This window comes from Pleurodeles waltl, chromosome 10 (assembly GCF_031143425.1).
Source record: "Pleurodeles waltl isolate 20211129_DDA chromosome 10, aPleWal1.hap1.20221129, whole genome shotgun sequence".
NCBI lineage: Eukaryota > Metazoa > Chordata > Amphibia > Caudata > Salamandridae > Pleurodeles > Pleurodeles waltl.
In genome coordinates this window covers 1,062,157,803-1,062,176,307 of record NC_090449.1, presented here as the reverse complement: position 1 = coordinate 1,062,176,307, position 18,505 = coordinate 1,062,157,803, and the positions used below count along the sequence as shown (strand labels likewise).

At 48.1% G+C, this 18,505-nt stretch overlaps 1 protein-coding gene across 4 annotated transcripts in view; it reads right to left on the bottom strand.

Annotated features, from left to right (window-relative positions):
- Nucleotides 1-18,505, bottom strand: part of TBC1D5 (TBC1 domain family member 5) — a 1,391,198-nt gene that overhangs the window by 42,491 nt on the left and 1,330,202 nt on the right. For all 4 annotated transcript variants that reach the window (XM_069212078.1, XM_069212077.1, XM_069212079.1 and 1 more), the window contains one exon: nt 7,682-7,846. In XM_069212078.1, the coding sequence (XP_069068179.1) occupies nt 7,682-7,846 (165 nt within the window). The remainder of the gene's footprint in view (nt 1-7,681; nt 7,847-18,505) is intronic.

Here is an 18,505-nt window from a genome sequence, read left to right as displayed (position 1 = left end):
TGTTTACCAGGTAAGGAAGGAGAGGGAGAGGAGGAAAAGCGTAAGCAAATATCCCTGACCAGTTCATCCATAGGGCATTGCCTTGGGATTGTTTGTGTGGGTATCTGGATGCGAAGTTTTGGCATTTTGCGTTCTCCCTTGTCGCAAACAAGTCTATCTGAGGTGTTCCCCAGAGTTTGAAATAAGTGTTCAGAATTTGGGGGTGAATTTCCCATTCGTGGACCTGTTGGTGATCTCGAGAGAGATTGTCTGCGAGTTGATTTTGGATCCCTGGTATAAATTGTGCTATTAGGCGAATTTGGTTGTGAATTGCCCAACGCCAAATCTTTTGTGCTAGCAGGCTTAACTGCATGGAGTGCGTCCCCCCCTGCTTGTTTAGATAATACATTGTTGTCATGTTGTCTGTTTTGACGAGAATGTATTTGTGAACTATTATTGGTTGGAAAGCTTTTAGTGCTTGAAAAACTGCTAGAAGTTCTAGGTGATTTATATGCAGTTTTGTTTGATGTACGTTCCATTGTCCTTGTATGCTGTGTTGATCGAGGTGTGCTCCCCACCCTGTCATGGAAGCATCTGTTGTTATTACGTATTGTGGCACTGGGTCTTGGAAAGGCCGCCCTTTGTTTAAATTTATGTTGTTCCACCACAGAAGCGAGAGGTAAGTTTGGCGGTCTATTAACACCAGATCTAGGAGGTGACCCTGTGCTTGTGACCATTGTGATGCTAGGCACTGTTGTAAGGGCCTCATGTGCAGTCTTGCGTTTGGGACAATGGCTATGCATGAAGACATCATGCCTAGGAGTTGTAGTACCATCTTTGCGTGTATCCTTTGTGTTGGATACATGCATTGTATGATGGTGTTGAAATTTTGAATTCTTTGTGGACTTGGAGTGGCTACCCCTTTTGATGTGTCTATTATGGCTCCCAGGTATTGTTGTACCTTGCGCGGCAGAATTTTGGATTTTGTGAAATTGACGGTGAACCCTAGTTTGAAAAGGGTTTGTATGATATGATTTGTGTGATTTGAGCACTGTATTAACGAATGGGCCTTGATTAGCCAGTCGTCTAGATATGGGAACACATGTATTTGCTGCCGCCTTATGTGTGCAGCGACTACCGCTAGACATTTGGTAAAGACTCTTGGTGCGGTTGTTAATCCGAAAGGCAGTACCTTGAATTGGTAATGTATTCCCTTGAATACAAACCTTAGGTATTTCCTGTGCGATGGGTGTATTGGTATATGGAAATAAGCATCCTTGAGGTCAAAAGTTGCCATGTAGTCGTGTAGTTTTAGCAATGGCAATACTTCTTGTAGTGTGACCATGTGAAAGTGGTCTGATTTGATGAAAGTGTTCACTACTCTGAGGTCTAGGATTGGTCTCAGCGTTTTGTCCTTCTTTGGTATCAGAAAGTACAGTGAGTAAACTCCTGTGTTTATTTGTGTGTTTGGCACTAATTCGATTGCATTCTTTTGCAATAGTGCCTGCACTTCTATCTCCAGGAGATTGGAATGGTGTGTTGTCAAATTTTGTGCTTTTGGTGGTATGTTTGGAGGGAATTGTAGAAATTCTATGCAATAACCATGTTGGATAATTGCTAGAACCCAAGTGTCTGTAGTGATTTCCTGCCATGCTTTGTAATAATGACTTATTATTCCCCCCACTGGTGTTGTGTGGAGGGGGTGAGTGACATGTGAGTCACTGTTTAGTAGTAGGGGTTTTGGGGCTCTGAAATCTTCCTCTATTTCTAGGGAATTGCCCTCCTCTATATTGTCCCCGAAAACCTCCTCTATACTGTCCCTGGTAACTGGACGGTGTTGCTTGTGAGGTGGTGGCTTGTGTGCTCTGACCCCGAAACCCCCCTCGAAAGGGCGTTTTACGGAATGTGCTGTAATTCCCTCTGCTCTGCGGGGAGTAGAGTGCGCCCATGGCTTTGGCAGTGTCCGTATCTTTTTTGAGTTTCTCAATCGCTGTGTCCACTTCTGGACTGAACAGTTCTTTTTCATTAAAAGGCATATTGAGAACTGCTTGTTGAATCTCTGGTTTAAATCCAGACGTTCGGAGCCATGCATGCCTTCTGATAGTTACAGATGTATTAATTGTCCGTGCAGCTGTATCTGCAGCGTCCATGGAGGAGCGGATCTGGTTGTTGGAAATGGTCTGTCCCTCCTCAACCACTTGTTTTGCCCTATTTTGTAAGTCCTTGGGCAGATGTTCAATGAGATGTTGCATCTCGTCCCAGTGGGCTCTGTCATAGCGCGCAAGTAGTGCCTGGGAGTTCGCGATGCGCCACTGGTTTGCAGCTTGTGCTGCGACTCTTTTACCAGCTGCATCGAACTTGCGGCTTTCTTTATCTGGGGGTGGTGCATCTCCAGATGTGTGAGAGTTGGCCCTTTTCCTAGCTGCTCCTACAACGACAGAGTCTGGTGGCAGCTGTGTAGTGATGAAAACCGGGTCTGTAGGAGGCGCCTTATACTTTTTTTCCACCCTTGGTGTGATTGCCCTACTTTTGACCGGCTCCTTAAAGATTTCTTTTGCGTGCCGGAGCATACCAGGGAGCATAGGCAGGCTTTGGTATGAGCTGTGGGTGGAGGAGAGTGTGTTGAATAAAAAATCATCCTCGACCTGTTCTGAGTGGAGGCTTACGTTGTGAAATTGTGCTGCTCTAGCCACCACTTGAGAATACGCGGTGCTGTCTTCTGGTGGAGATGGCTTTGTAGGGTATGCCTCCGGACTGTTATCTGACACTGGGGCGTCGTATAGGTCCCATGCGTCTTGATCTTGGTCACCCTGGCTTATGGTGGTGTGAGCTGGGGAGTGTGATGGAGTTCGTGCTGGTGAGACGTTAATCACTGGCGGAGAAGAGGGTGGTGGGGTAACTCTTTTCACCACTTTTGGTTGTGGTGTCTGTTCAGTTTGGAACTCCAACCTTCTCTTTCTTCTAATGGGGGGAAGGGTGCTTATTTTTCCTGTCCCCTGCTGTATGAAGATACGCTTTTGCGTATGATCCACATCAGTTGCTTGTAGCTCTACCTCAAACCTATGCTTTTGCATTTGGGAGGTTAGCGAGTGCTCTTCTGTATAAGAGCCTGAAGCTGGGTCGCTTGCAGTTTGTTTCGGCACCGAAACCCTGTCTGCGTGTTTTTTCGGCTCCGAGGTGACTTTTTTCTTTTTCGGGGCCGAAACCTCTCGGCGTCGATCTTCTTCGGTGCCGCTGTCTCGGCGTCGAGCCGTGTCCACACCGGCATCCCGGTGTCGAGGCTTGTCTCCAGCACTTTCTCGGTCCCGAGAAGGCTGCGTGCCGGTGTCTCGACCGGAGTCGGACGATCTCGGCACTGTTTGGGCCTTTTTCGGTGCCGACGGTCGGTCACCGAATTTATGGGTGGAGCCATGGCCTGATGGCAGTGGCGTCCCCTGGGCCTTGTAAATCTTTCTCTGTGTGGTTTTCGACGTCTTACTCACGGTTTGTGTATCGTCGAATCCTTCGGAGTCCGATTCTTGGTTCGAGAAGGTACCTTCCTCTTCCTGCTCCTCGAACTCTCGGTGGGCTGTCGGCGCGGACGCCATCTGAAGTCTTCTGGCTCGACGGTCTCGGAGTGTCTTTCGGGACCGGAACGCACGACAGGCCTCACAGGTGTCTTCACTGTGCTCAGGTGACAGGCACAGGTTACAGACCAAGTGTTGGGTCTGTATAGGGGTATTTATTGTGGCATTTGGGGCAGAAACGGAACGGGGTCCGTTCCATCGGCGTTCTTCAGCACGCGGTCGGGCCGACCAGGCCCCGACGGGGGATCGAAAAAACTACCCCGAAGGGCACCGGAGCTCTTCGATCTTCGATGCGGTGTTGAATCTAAGTACGCCGATCCCGAACGCAACAATACCGACGAAAATCTTCCGAAATTAGCTAATTTTCCGTTCCGAAACTCGGAGCGACAGGAACACGTCCGAACCCGATGGCGGAAAAAAAACAATCGAAGATGGAGTCGACGCCCATGCGCAATGGAGACAAAAGGAGGAGTCACTCGGTCCCGTGACTCGAAAGACTTCTTCGAAGAAAAACAACTTGTAACACTCCGGCCCAACACCAGATGGCGAGCTATTGCAAAACATGCGTATCTACAGCGACAGATGCCATCGAACCTATAATTACAATATATGCACTCTACAACCATCAGGAATGAATACATTTATAATTTCTGTGCTCACCTTCAATCACTAATGACACCTGGTTGGACTTTTGTTGCTTTCTGCATGATATAACCATGTCCTTCCTTAGTCTAAGGGTGGATCCTGTGGCTTTTTTATACATGGGTGACTCGAAGCAGCCGGGACCTGGCGGCGGCAAGGGGGAGGAAGAGACACTGGCTATTTCTTGGTGACCCCCATCCTCTTCTGCCACCATGCCCCCTGCAAACTCCAACGCGCTGGACTGATTTGTCCCGTGAGTTGAGAAGGCTGCCTCTGGTGTTAAAGCCAGGACCCAACCAACATCTGGTACCGAGGGCACTGGCGGGTCAAGCAGACCAAGCCAAGGAGAAGGCCGCAGCACTGCTCTATCTAAACTGCCACAAAGCTGATTCTCCCTAGTCTCCAAGCAACCTGAAGCGGTCACACAGTTGGGTCCCACAGAAAGAAAGCAGAGGCATCTGTGGAGACGAATCACACCACCAGTGCCCAAAGCACCAACTATACAATCTGTTTTATCCACCCGGGCCCTCAAAATGTATTTGGCCGCACCCTGCGTGTCAGGGAGAGTTAGACAAAGGTATTTCTAAGCTCCTCTGGAAGGGCTGGCAAAGTCTCACTCACTACAAACCATATGTTGTGGATGTATCTGGCCGACGGTCAGACCGTATTCCATGATGGTAATGTCATTGAGCTTTCTACGAGACAGAACCTATGTGTATCCAAGAAAAAGTTAGGTGTTACTTTTAAAGGCGCACACTACGTTGAGTTGGAAACAGCATCATTGTAGATGGGAGGAATAGCCGTTCCCTACCCAGCACCGCTGTTCTGGAACTCTGCAGATTAGACTAAGAAGTGTGAAAAAGAAGAAACAAGTCAGCAGGCCTTTTCCATCTATACACCTAGGATCTAGAAGAACATTCCAGTATTCATCAGGAGAGAATCAATGCTACTCCAAATTATGGTTCATTAACCATCCACACCATAGCTTCCTCTCCTATCACTCATTGACTTTATGCTTGTCTTTGACCATGTACAGTGCTCTGACTTCTAGCGAAGGTTTGCACTCAAGAAACACCATATAACTACCTACATAAATACATCAAGCACACTAGAATTGTGAAGGTCTAAGTATGGGCCATTATGGTACAGTTAGAGGGCAACAAATTGTCTGCCTCTTCCTCATCATGTGGAGTACCCCAAGGGTCCTGTATGGCATCGGGGTTTGAGTCAATGAGGCCTGAAGTGGACAAAGAAGGAGGCACCAAGGCAAAGGTCCTGCCAGACTCGTTTATCAAAACCAACTGTGCTTCAGTAATTTCAAAACGAGACAGCGGCCGCGATCCAGCTGAACTCAGTCCATGAAATGAGATAGGAATCTGGGTCAGATCTGGAACTGGCCCCATAAACTAGAGGGTAGTGCCAGCTGGGTGGAATTTGTCTGGCCTCCAACAAAGAAGTGGAGTCATGGCACGTTGCTGGGGAGGGGCAGAGGTGAAACAGGGTCAGTCAATACCAGGCCAGGATCTGTGGATTGAAGTCCAACTGGTGGATCGGTGGGGCCCAAAGGCGCTCCGGGAGGACCTAGATAAATCAGAAAGAGCTGCAGCATTGCCTCCCTCAAGGCCTCTATCTGCTGCAGATTCGAGGATGGCCTGTGAAGTTTGGGGGACACAGGCTCCATCAGTGGAATGGGGATGGAATCAGATGGCCCTTGTGGAGTCAGGCATGTAGAGTGCAGACTGCAAAAACTACCTCTGGAGCAGGAGTGACCGGCGGCGTCCTCCTGCCTACACTTCTTGTGTTTTTTATAAGATTTGTCCTCAGACAACTTCTTAGACTTACTCACAGGACATGTATCTCAACTGGGACCAGGACTTAAGAGCACCCACAGGCCCAGGACTTCTAAAATGATAGTTTCTTGTGATTCACCTACTCCCCGGGGGCCTTCGGTTTCACCAGGGAGCATCTGTTGCATGACTGTGAGTAATGCTTAGATCCAAGACATGAAAGGCAGGTGGAATGCGGGTCCATAAATTACATTTACTCGCTGCAGATGCAGGATGGCTTAAAGCCAGTAGACTTTGGGAGAGACATCCCTAAAAAGATGTTCTTGCGGAAGTCTGTAAAGCTTGGATTAAATCTGGGAATGGAGCTCCAGATCCGCATTGAAGGGAGTGGAAAAAAACAGAATTGACAGTGCGGAAGGGAGGCACCTCTATTCAGCTGTACGCTGTCACTTCCGGGGGTGGGGCGAAGCCCTGGCGGAATCCACAGGTACAACCTACAGGCAGAGGAAGTCATGGAAAAAAAGGTTCCAGATACAGTTTGTTGCATGGGGAAATTCAGAATCTTTGGGTAGAAATATCCACAGGAAGTGATCTTTTTATGACCAATTTCAAGTGCATTTTGGACATTTTAAATTTAGCATCTAACACAGTTTTTGACGGATACCCTATCTAAAAGTAGAATACTCAACTTTAAAACATCCCAAGGCACCAGATTGGATCGGGGTGATTAAAGCAGCATTGCTCTTGTTCACTAATAGGTGATGTCAACCAGCTCCGTGTTGACTTTATTTTGCAGAGCCCAACAATAATCAGAAGTACCGGTGTGCAGATCTCTAATTTAGGACCATTTTATATAGAAAAAGAGACCACTTCATGGAATGGGCAAGTGAGAGGCCAGGGGAATCTGCGGTTTTAGTTATGGAGTATCCACCAGAAAAAGGATTACTAAAGGTAACTTCTTCGTCTAGTCAATACTTCTCAAAGCAGATTCCTCACCTTTAGAACAGATACAGAAGCAGTCCCTCAAAGCGGTAGGTCTGTGGACGGGATCAGATCAAAAAGTCCAGCAGGACTGAACCAGTAAACTGTATTCTTCCCGCCAGACCTGGCTGTCAGGGCAGTAGTGCTATGGAAATGTGTATGGACACCCACGCCGTGACCTGACAAATGCAGAGAAAAGGCAGTATATACTGCACTTCTCCGCCTAGGACACAGATGTCGACAAGGGCCAAAGCCACGCACGCTTTCATGGTAACCTCTGTGGATGGTCATCACCTGAATTTATTCTCGAATCTCGAATAGCTAACAAGAAACTTTGGCGTACCTTCAGTCCACAAGGACCAACTTTGGACACCCCTGTTCACAGCCTCCCCCTCATGCCTAGGGGTCAGATCAAGGGTAAATTTGTACACTCATGTAGTGCTGAAACCTCATTGGTCATCTCATGAAAGTGGTGCAACATCATACAGATAGGCACGCCTATGTGCAACATTCTTACTCCATAAATCGAGATATGAAGATCGGATTTGTAAATGAATGGGTGTTTCCATCAAGCTCTTAAAGCAACAGAAAAAATACTGGCCAGTGCCAAGGGAGAATGTTAGGTAGCGGCTGCCCGTAGCCCACCACACCCTCTGCTGCAGCACCACCCACTGCATGTCAGAACATTCAGGCTTTTACCAGTGCAGCTGTGAATGGAGCTCTTACCTGTACCGCAGGTCCCAAGGCTGCCATCTCGGGGACTGGCAGTCCCTGCTCCTCCGTCAGGCCCTGGGAGCAGTAGTGATCATCAGCGATGGTGATCTCCGCATTCTCTTCGGCCTCCAGCAGGCTCTGGTTGAAACGCAGAGACCCCTTCAGTATGTCCTTGATCTGTTGGGAGAAAAGAAACCAGAAAGCACCTCTTAGAAGCAGCAAAAGTCGCCTGTTTCTGACCAGTCAAACATTCCTTCTTCAGTAGTGATCTTCATTCAAGGTAGGCAGGGATGGCTGCACCAGCTGCGGTTCAGCTTTGAACTTTAACCATATCCCCCTAAATGCCACGCTCATCACCACTGTGTTCTTCAGAAACGACAGACTGTGGTCCCTTTCCCAAAAGGTTGGTATCTCAAAGTATAGAGTCAATGATGTGTCTCTGCAGTCATAGAGAGGTTTATCATGAGTATTCCAAGTTTAGTGACCTCCCCCATTAAACTCCCTGTAAAAGCCTGCAGTTCAGGTGGGTTGGCTTGTGCCTCAGTGCATGGACTCTATAATGTGTCTCTACAGTCAGCAGTCATAGAACGGTTTATAATCAGTATTCCAAGTTAAGTACCCCCCTTAAACACCTTGTAAGAGCATGCAGCGCGGTTGGGTAGGCTTGTGCCTCAATGTAAAGATTCCATAATGCGCCTCTGCAGTCACAAAGCAGTTTATCAATAATATTCCAAGCTAAGTGCCCCCTTAAAAAGCTTGTAAAGCCTTACAGCTTCAGTGGATAGACATCTGCCTTAAGGTAAGTACAATATGATTTGTTTCTGCAGTCAAAGCGGGCTATAATCAATATTCTAATGTAAGATCCCCTTTGAATACCCCTGCAAACCCCAAACCCCATTTATTGGGCTTTGTAAGTGAGGGGAAGCCATCCTAAGGTATGTAGAGGACATTGGTCAACACGAGATGTCCAACTACATAATGGCTTCACCGAACCTAGTCATGTTTGGTATCAAGCATGTTGGAATCCTCCAACTACACCAATTCCAGTGTTAGTTGCATGATACGTACTGTAGGGGCTTCTTAGAAGATCTCTCCCGCTCCATATCTGCCTGTGCAGCCTTGCAGGGTCTGCGTGCAAGCCAGTGCTGCCGGCCCCAGACACTGGTCTGCCCTTCTGCTGCTGAGCTTAACTCGGGCATGGGAAGGCAGAACAAAGGATTTCCTGTTGAAGAGAGGTGTTACCACCTCTCCTTTAGAAATAGGTGTCTCTTGGCTAGGATGGGGGTGCTCCTCAGCACCACCAGACTGCTTCAAGGGCACATTTGGTGCCCTCCTTGCATAAGGAAAATGGCACTTACCCAGTGTACATCTGTTCGTGGCATTAGTCGCTGCAGATTCACATGCTGTGCATAGTCCGCCGTCTGGTGTTGGGTCGGAGTGTTACAAGTTGTTTTTCTTCGAAGAAGTCTTTTCGAGTCACGAGACCGAGGGACTCCTCCTACTTTGGTTCCATTGCGCATGGGCGTCGACTCCATGTTAGATTGTTTTCCCCGCAGAGGGTGAGGTAGGAGTTGTGTATGTTAGTAACAGTGCCCATGCAATGGAATGAATAAGTATGTACAAAATGAAGGTTAAAGTAATATATTTACAAATGTACAAATGTTGAAGATTACTTCCAAACGGCTACAGGCTCCCGGGGAGGCGGGTGGGCGCATGTGAATCTGCAGCGACTAATGCCACGAACAGTATTACACTGGGTAAGTGACATTTTCCGTTCGGTGGCATGTGTAGCTGCAGATACACATGCTGTGCATAGACTAGTAAGCAGTTATCTCCCCAAAAGCGGTGGTTCAGCCTGTAGGAGTGGAAGTAGTTTGAAATAAAGTTCTTAGTACAGCTTGACCTACTGTGGCTTGTTGTGCAGATAACACGTCTACACAGTAGTGCTTAGTAAATGTGTGAGGCGTAGACCATGTTGCTGCCTTACATATTTCGTTCATTGGAATATTTCCTAGAAAGGCCATGGTAGCACCTTTCTTTCTGGTTGAGTGAGCCCTTGGTGTAATAGGCAGCTCTCTTTTTGCTTTAAGATAGCAGGTTTGGATGCACCTAACTATCCATCTAGCTATACCTTGTTTTGATATTGGATTTCCTGTATGAGGTTTTTGAAATGCAATAAATAGTTGTTTTGTTTTCCTAATAAGTTTTGTTCTGTCAATGTAGTACATTAGTGCTCTTTTGATGTCTAATGTATGTAGTGCTCTTTCAGCTATTGAGTCTGGCTGTGGAAAGAACACTGGCAATTCTACTGTTTGATTTAAGTGGAACGGTGAGATGACCTTTGGTAAGAATTTTGGGTTGGTTCTTAGAACTACTTTATTTTTGTGTATTTGAATAAATGGTTCTTGTATAGTAAATGCCTGAATTTCACTTACTCTTCTTAGAGATGTAATGGCAATGAGAAATGCAACTTTCCACGTTAGATATTGCATTTCGCAAGAATGCATGGGTTCGAAAGGTGGACCCATGAGTCTTGTTAAGACAATATTGAGGTTCCATGAAGGAACAGGTGGTGTCCTTGGTGGTATAATTCTTTTTAGGCCTTCCATAAATGCTTTAATGACAGGTATTCTAAATAGGGAAGTTGAATGAGTAATTTGCAGGTATGCAGATATTGCTGCGAGATGTATCTTTATGGAAGAGAAGAACGAGTTACTTACCTTCGGTAACGACTTTTCTGGTGGATACATTAGCTACCTGTGGATTCCTCACTTAATGAATACTCCCATGGCGCCAGCATTCGACGGAAATCTTCTTACTAGTCTCTGCACGTCGACGAGGACGTCACTCTAGCCCACGCGACGCCGTCTGACGTCATACAGGCAATAAGAGGTCCTCGAAGACGTGCGGACGTCAGTACCAATCATTTTTTACGTGCATGAGAACAACCAGGCAATGCAATGAAAGAGCAAGGCAACATCCCATTACATTGTAAAAATACACAACATTGCATGAATAACTGTAAATCTTTTATATATATATATATATATATATATATATATATATATATATATAACTCTCTCTTTTTTAAAATATATATATACACATCAAGTATATACACAACGATATACACATATATACATATATATAAATATAATATATACAACATCTATTGCACCCTCAAAGACCAAGAGGAGCGTACTCAAGGATTACTTGGTAAGACCAGAAAGGCAACGGGGAGGCGGGTGGGACCGTGAGGAATCCACAGGTAGCTAATGTATCCACCAGAAAAGTCGTTACCGAAGGTAAGTAACTCGTTCTTCTGATGGATACAACTACCTGTGGATTCCTCACCTAATGAATAGAGTCCCAAAGCAGTACCACGCCCGGCGGTGGGTGCCTAAATGGTCAAACCAAGAAATCCTGCAGCACTGACCGTGCAAAATGGCCGTCCCTTCTAACCTCAGAATCCAAACAGTAATGTTTTGCAAAAGTGTGAAGGGACGACCAAGTTGCGGCCTTGCAGATGTCGACCACAGGAACACCTCTGGCCAAGGCCGAAGTGGCCGACTTGGCTCTGGTGGAATGAGCTCTAATGCCCTCAGGAGGATCCTTCTTTGCCAAAGAGTAACAGATTTTAATGCAAAGAACAACCCACCTGGATAGTGTTCTCTTGTGGACTGCCTTTCCTCTCGCCCACGTATCCAATAAACAGTTGATCCTCCAGCCTGAAGTCCTTTGTTCTGTCAATAAAGAAGCTCAACGCTCTCTTTGGATCCAGACGGTGCAGTCTTTCTTCCTCTTTGGAAGGATGAGGCGGAGGATAGAACGTGGACAAAGTAATTGCCTGAGCCAAATGGAAGGGTGAAACAACCTTCGGGAGGAAAGCAGCCTTGGTCCTCAACACCACCTTATCCCCATAAAAAGTTGTATAAGGGGGCTTTACTGATAAGGCCTGCAACTCACTCACTCTCCTTGCTGATGTTATAGCTATCAGGAAGACTGTTTTTAAAACCAAATACCGTAAGGGGCAAGAATGCACAGGTTCAAAAGGGGACCCCATAAGGAAAGTCAGGACCAAGGACAAATCCCATTGCGGCATAACGAATGGCTTTGGAGGATATTTATTTAGAAGACCTTTCAAGAATCTGATAACAATAGGGGATTTAAATAAAGATGGTTGGTCTGGAAGACATATGAAGGCTGACAAGGCCGATAAATAACCCTTAATGGTAGCCACTGCACAACCTTTCTGCGCTAGAGACAGAGCAAAAAACAAAACGTCCGATAGATGAGCATGCAAAGGATCAATCTGCCTCTCTCCACACCACGCAACAAATTTAGACCATCTATTAGCGTAGATAGATTTAGTGGAGTGTCGCCTGGCCGCTAATATAACATCCACTACCTCAGGCGGGAGAGAGAAGGAACTCAGGTTGCCCCGTTCAATCTCCAGGCATGTAGGTGCAGACTCTGGAGGTTGGGGTGTAGAACCTGCCCCTGCGACTGCGAGAGGAGGTCTGCCCTGAAAGGGAGACGGAGCGGAGGGCACATTGAGAGTTGGAGAAGGTCGGAGTACCATACCCTCCTTGGCCAATCCGGAGCTATTAGGATGACTAGTGCCCGGTCCTGGCGAATCTTCCTCAATACTCGAGGAATCAAGGGTATGGGAGGAAACGCGTAAAGCAACTGGCCGCACCAGGTTATTTGAAACGCGTCCCCCAACGCTCCCTGCATTGGATACTGGAGACTGCAGAATAACGGACAATGCGCGTTCTCTCGAGTGGCAAACAGATCTACCCGAGGAAACCCCCACTTCTGGAAGATTAAACGGACTTGATCTGGATGGAGACGCCACTCGTGGTCTGCCGAGAATTGGCGACTGAGACTGTCCGCACGCACGTTCAAGACTCCGGCCAGATGGTTTGCTATCAAGCAAATCTGATGGTCCTTTGCCCAGGACCATAGTCGAAGAGCTTCTCTGCAGAGAAGGTACGACCCCACTCCTCCCTGCTTGTTTATGTACCACATCGTGGTAGTATTGTCCGTTAGGACCTGTACCGACTGACCACGAAGGGAAGGGAGGAAGGCCTTGAGTGCCAGACGTACAGCCCGTAACTCTAACAGATTGATGTGAAACATCTGTTCCTCTGGAGACCAAAGACCTTTGATCTCCAGATCCCCCAGATGAGCTCCCCACCCTAGAGTGGAAGCATCCGTTAACACTGTAGCCACTGGTGGCGACTGCTGGAACGGCTTTCCTTGTGAAAGATTGTTGCTTGCAATCCACCACTTCAAATCCACAGCAGCATCTCTGGAGATCTTGACAGTACCCTCTAGATCCCCTTTGTGTTGAGACCACTGCCTTCGGAGGCACCACTGAAGAGCCCTCATGTGCCAGCGAGCATGCGTGACCAACAGAATGCAGGAGACAAACAGACCGAGCAGACGAAGGACCTTGAGGACTGGAACTACCGCTCCATTTCGAAACATTGGAACCAAATCCTGAATATCTTGAATCCGCTGAGGCGGAGGAAAGGCCCGACCCAATGTTGTATCCAGTACTGCCCCTATGAACAGGAGGCGCAGAGAGGGCTCTAGGTGAGATTTGGGCTCGTTCACCGAAAAACCCAGGTCGAACAACAACTGGGTTGTTGACTGCAGATGATGCGACACAAGCTCCGGGGACTTGGCTTTGATCAACCAGTCGTCCAAGTAAGGGAATACTGCTATCCCCTTCCTTCTGAGTTCTGCCGCAACCACCGACATCACCTTCGTGAAGACTCGAGGTGCTGAAGTAAGACCAAACGGAAGGACCGCAAACTGATAGTGCTGCGACCCCACCACAAACCGGAGATACTTCCTGTGTGACTTGAGTATCGGGATATGAAAGTAAGCATCCTGCAAGTCGACAGACACCATCCAGTCTTCCTTGTTCAACGCCAAAAGCACCTGTGCTAGGGTCAGCATCTTGAACTTTTCCTGCTTGAGGAACCAATTCAAGATCCTCAGGTCCAGGATTGGTCTCAAACGACCATCCTTCTTGGGAATCAGGAAATACCTTGAGTAACATCCTCGAACCCTTTCCTGCTCTGGGACCAACTCCACCGCGCCCTTTGAAAGGAGGGCTTGTACCTCCTGTTCTAGCAACAGGAGGTGTTCTTCTGAACAATAAGAAGGGCGGGGCGGGAACTCCCGAAAGGGAAGGGTGTAGCCTTTTCCCACAATACTGAGAACCCAAGTGTCCGTTGTAACAGTCTTCCATTTGGTGAGAAAATGCTGTAATCTTCCCCCTACAGGAGAGGAGTGAGTGGGAAATGGTGGAAGCCTAAGGCTGCTTCCCCTGCTGCACCCCGCCAGAGGATGAGGAAGAGGCAGAGTGCTGCTGAGAGGCTCCTCTGGTGCGTACTCTACCTCTCCCCTAAAAGATCTATAGGGATGGGAAGAGGCAGGTTGCTGATATCTTCCCCGAAAGGAAGAGGAGGAAGAGCCACGCCCAAATCCACGAAACCTCCTGAAAAATCTGGAAGAGGCCGTGGAAGAAGGAGCTTAGAGCCCTAACGACTTAGCCGTGGCCCTGCTTTCCTTAAAACGTTCCAATGCCGAATCAGCCTTGGCTCCAAACAGTTTGTCCCCATCAAACGGGAGATCCAACAATGTGGACTGTACATCGGCAGAAAAGAACGAGTTACTTACCTTCGGTAACGACTTTTCTGGTGGATACATTAGCTACCTGTGGATTCCTCACCTGATGAATACTCCCATGGCGCCAGCATTCGACGGAAATCTTCTTACTAGTCTCTGCACGTCGACGAGGACGTCACTCTAGCCCACGCGACGCCGTCTGACGTCATACAGGCAATAAGAGGTCCTCGCCGACGTGCCGATGACAGTACCAACATTTTTTTTTTTTTTTACGTGCATGAGAATAATAATAATAATAATAACCCAATGTAATGAAAGAGCAAAGCAACATCTCTTAATATTGTAAATCACACAACATTGCAATAAAATAGCTGTAGATTTAATATAACCCTTTTTTTTTTTTTTTTTTTTTTTAAACTAATAAATATATATATACATACGAATCATGTATATACACAATATATATTGATTTATATATATAAATATACACATATATACAAATATCATATATACAAAATGTATTGCAACTTTGAAGACCAAAAGGAGCACACTCAAGGATTGCTTGGAGAGACCAAAAAGGCAACGGGGAGGCGGGTGGGACCGTGAGGAATCCACAGGTAGCTAATGTATCCACCAGAAAAGTCGTTACCGAAGGTAAGTAACTCGTTCTTCTGATGGATACAACTACCTGTGGATTCCTCACCTGATGAATAGAGTCCCAAAGCAGTACCACGCCCGGCGGTGGGTGCCTAAATGGTCAAACCAAGAAATCCTGCAGCACTGACCGTGCAAAATGACCGTCCCTTCTGACCTCAGAGTCCAAACAGTAATGTTTCACAAAAGTGTGAAGGGACGACCAAGTTGCGGCCTTGCAGATGTCGACCACAGGAACACCCCTGGCCAAGGCCGAAGAGGCCGACTTAGCTCTGGTGGAATGAGCTCTAATGCCCTCAGGCGGATCCTTCTTTGCCAAAGAATAACAGATTTTAATGCAAAGAACAACCCACCTGGAGAGTGTTCTCTTGTGGACTGCCTTTCCTCTCCTCTTGCCCACGTATCCGACAAACAGCTGATCCTCCAGCCTGATATCCCTCATTCTATCGATATAGAAGCTCAACGCCCTTTTTGGGTCCAGGCGATGTAGTCTTTCTTCCTCCTTTGAAGGATGAGGCGGAGGATAAAACGTGGACAAAGTGATTGTCTGAGCCAAATGAAAGGGTGAAACAACCTTCGGAAGGAAAGCAGCCTTGGTCCTCAACACCACCTTATCCCCATAAAACGTTATATAAGGGGGTTTAACCGATAAGGCCTGCAACTCACTCACTCTCCTTGCAGATGTTATAGCTACCAGGAATACTGTTTTAATAACCAAATACCTTAAGGGGCAAGAATGCATAGGCTCAAAAGGGGACCCCATAAGGAAAGTCAGGACCAAGGACAAATCCCATTGAGGCATAACAAATGGTTTTGGAGGATATTGATTCAGAAGACCTTTCAAGAATCTGAGAACAATAGGGGATTTAAATAACGATGGTTGGTCTGGAAGACAAATGAAGGCTGACAAGGCCGACAAATAACCCTTAATGGTAGCCACTGCACAACCTTTCTGCGCTAGAGACAGTGCAAAAGACAAAACATGTGACAGATGAGCATGTAAGGGATCAATCTGTCTCTCTCCACACCACATAACAAATTTAGACCACCTATTAGCGTAGATAGATTTAGTGGAGTGTCGCCTGGCCGCTAAGATAACATCCACTACATCAGGCGGGAGAGAGAAGGAACTCAGGTTGCCCCGTTCAATCTCCAAGCATGTAGGTGCAGACTCTGGAGGTTGGGGTGTAAAACCTGCCCCTGCGACTGCGAGAGGAGGTCTGCCCTGAGAGGGAGACGGAGCGGAGGGCACAGTGAGAGTTGGAGAAGGTCGGAGTACCATACCCTCCTTGGCCAATCCGGAGCTATTAAGATGACTTGGGCCCGGTCTTGGCGAATTTTCCTCAACACTCGAGGAATAAAGGGTATGGGGGGAAACGCGTAAAGCAACTGGTCGCACCAGGTTATCTGAAACGTGTCCCCCAACGCTCCCTGCATCGGATACTGGAGGCTGCAGAATAACGGGCAATGCGCGTTCTCCCGAGTGGCAAACAGATCTATCCGAGGAAACCCCCACATCTGGAAGATTAAACAGACTTGATCTGGATGGAGACGCCACTCGTGGTCTGCCGAGAATTGGCGACTGAGACTGTCCGCACGTACATTCAAGACCCCGGCCAGATGATTTGCCACCAAGCAAATCTGATGGTCCTTTGCCCAGGACCATAGCCGAAGAGCTTCTCTGCAGAGAAGGTACGACCCTACTCCTCCCTGTTTGTTTATGTACCACATCGTGGTAGTATTGTCCGTCAGGACCTGTACCGACTGACCACGAAGGGATGGGAGGAAGGCCTTGAGAGCCAGACGTACAGCCCGTAACTCCAACAGATTGATATGAAACACCTGTTCCTCTGGAGACCAAAGCCCTTTGATCTCCAGATCCCCCAGATGAGCTCCCCATCCTAGGGTGGAAGCATCCGTTATGACCGTGGCCACTCGTGGCGACTGCGCGAACGGCTTTCCCTGTGAAAGATTGTTGCCCGCAATCCACCACTTCAATTCCACAGCAGCATCTCTGGAGATCTTGACAGTACCTTCTAAATCTCCCTTGTGTTGAGACCACTGCCTTCGGAGGCACCACTGAAGAGCCCTCATGTGCCAGCGAGCATGCGTGACCAACAGAATGCAGGAGGCGAACAGACCGAGCAGACGAAGGACCTTGAGGACTGGAACTACCGCTCCATTTCGAAACATTGGAACCAATTCCTGAATATCTTGAATCCGCTGAGGCGGAGGAAAGGCTCGATTCAATGTTGTATCCAGTACTGCCCCTATGAACAGGAGGCGCTGAGAGGGCTCCAGGTGAGATTTGGGCACGTTCACCGAAAAGCCCAGGTCGAACAACAACTGGGTTGTTGACTGCAGATGATGCGACACAAGCTCCGGGGACTTGGCTTTGATCAACCAGTCGTCCAAGTAAGGGAATACTGCTATCCCCTTCCTTCTGAGCTCCGCCGCAACCACTGACATCACCTTTGTAAAGACTCGAGGTGCTGAAGTAAGACCAAACGGGAGGACCGCAAACTGATAGTGCCGCGACCCTACCACAAACCGGAGATACTTCCTGTGCGACTTGAGTATCGGGATATGAAAGTACGCATCCTGCAAGTCGACAGACACCATCCAATCTTCCTTGTTCAACGCCAAAAGCACCTGTGCTAGGGTCAGCATCTTGAACTTTTCCTGTTTGAGGAACCAATTCAAGATCCTCAGATCCAGGATTGGTCTCAACTGACCATCCTTTTTGGGAATCAGGAAGTATCTTGAGTAACAACCTCGACCCTTTTCCTGCTCTGGGACCAACTCTACCGCGCCCTTTGAAAGGAGGACTTGAACCTCCTGTTCTAGCAACAGGAGGTGTTCTTCTGAACAATAAGATGGGCGAGGCGGGATGAGGCGCGGGAACTCCCGAAAGGGAAGGGTGTAGCCTTTTCCCACAATGCCGAGAACCCAAGTGTCCGTTGTGATAGACTTCCACTTGTGGAGAAAATGCTGTAATCTTCCCCCTACAGGAGAGGAGTGAGTGGGAAACGGTGGAAGCCTAAGGCTGCTTCCCCTGCTGCACCCCTCCAGAGGACGAGGAAGAGGCAGAGTGCTGTTGAGAGGCTCCTCTGGTACGGACCCCACCCCTCCCCCTCCCTCTAAATGACCTATAGGGGAGGGAAGAGGCGGGTTGCTGGAACCTCCCCCGAAAGGAAGAGGAATAAGAGCCACGCCCAAATCCCCGAAACCTCCTGAAAAATCTAGAAGAGGCAGAGGAAGAAGGAGCTTGCAGTCCTAACGACTTGGCTGTGGCTCTGCTCTCCTTAAATCGTTCCAAGGCCGAATCTGCCTTGGCTCCAAACAGTCTGTCCCCATCAAACGGGAGGTCCAGCAGGGTCGACTGCACATCCGCAGAGAACCCTGAGTTTCGGAGCCAGGCCTGTCTTCTTGCCACCACAGCCGTGCCCATCGCCCTGGCCACCGAGTCGGTCGTGTCCAGCCCAGACTGGATAATCTGGGTCGCGGCAGCCTGGGCGTCCGAGACCACATCCAAGA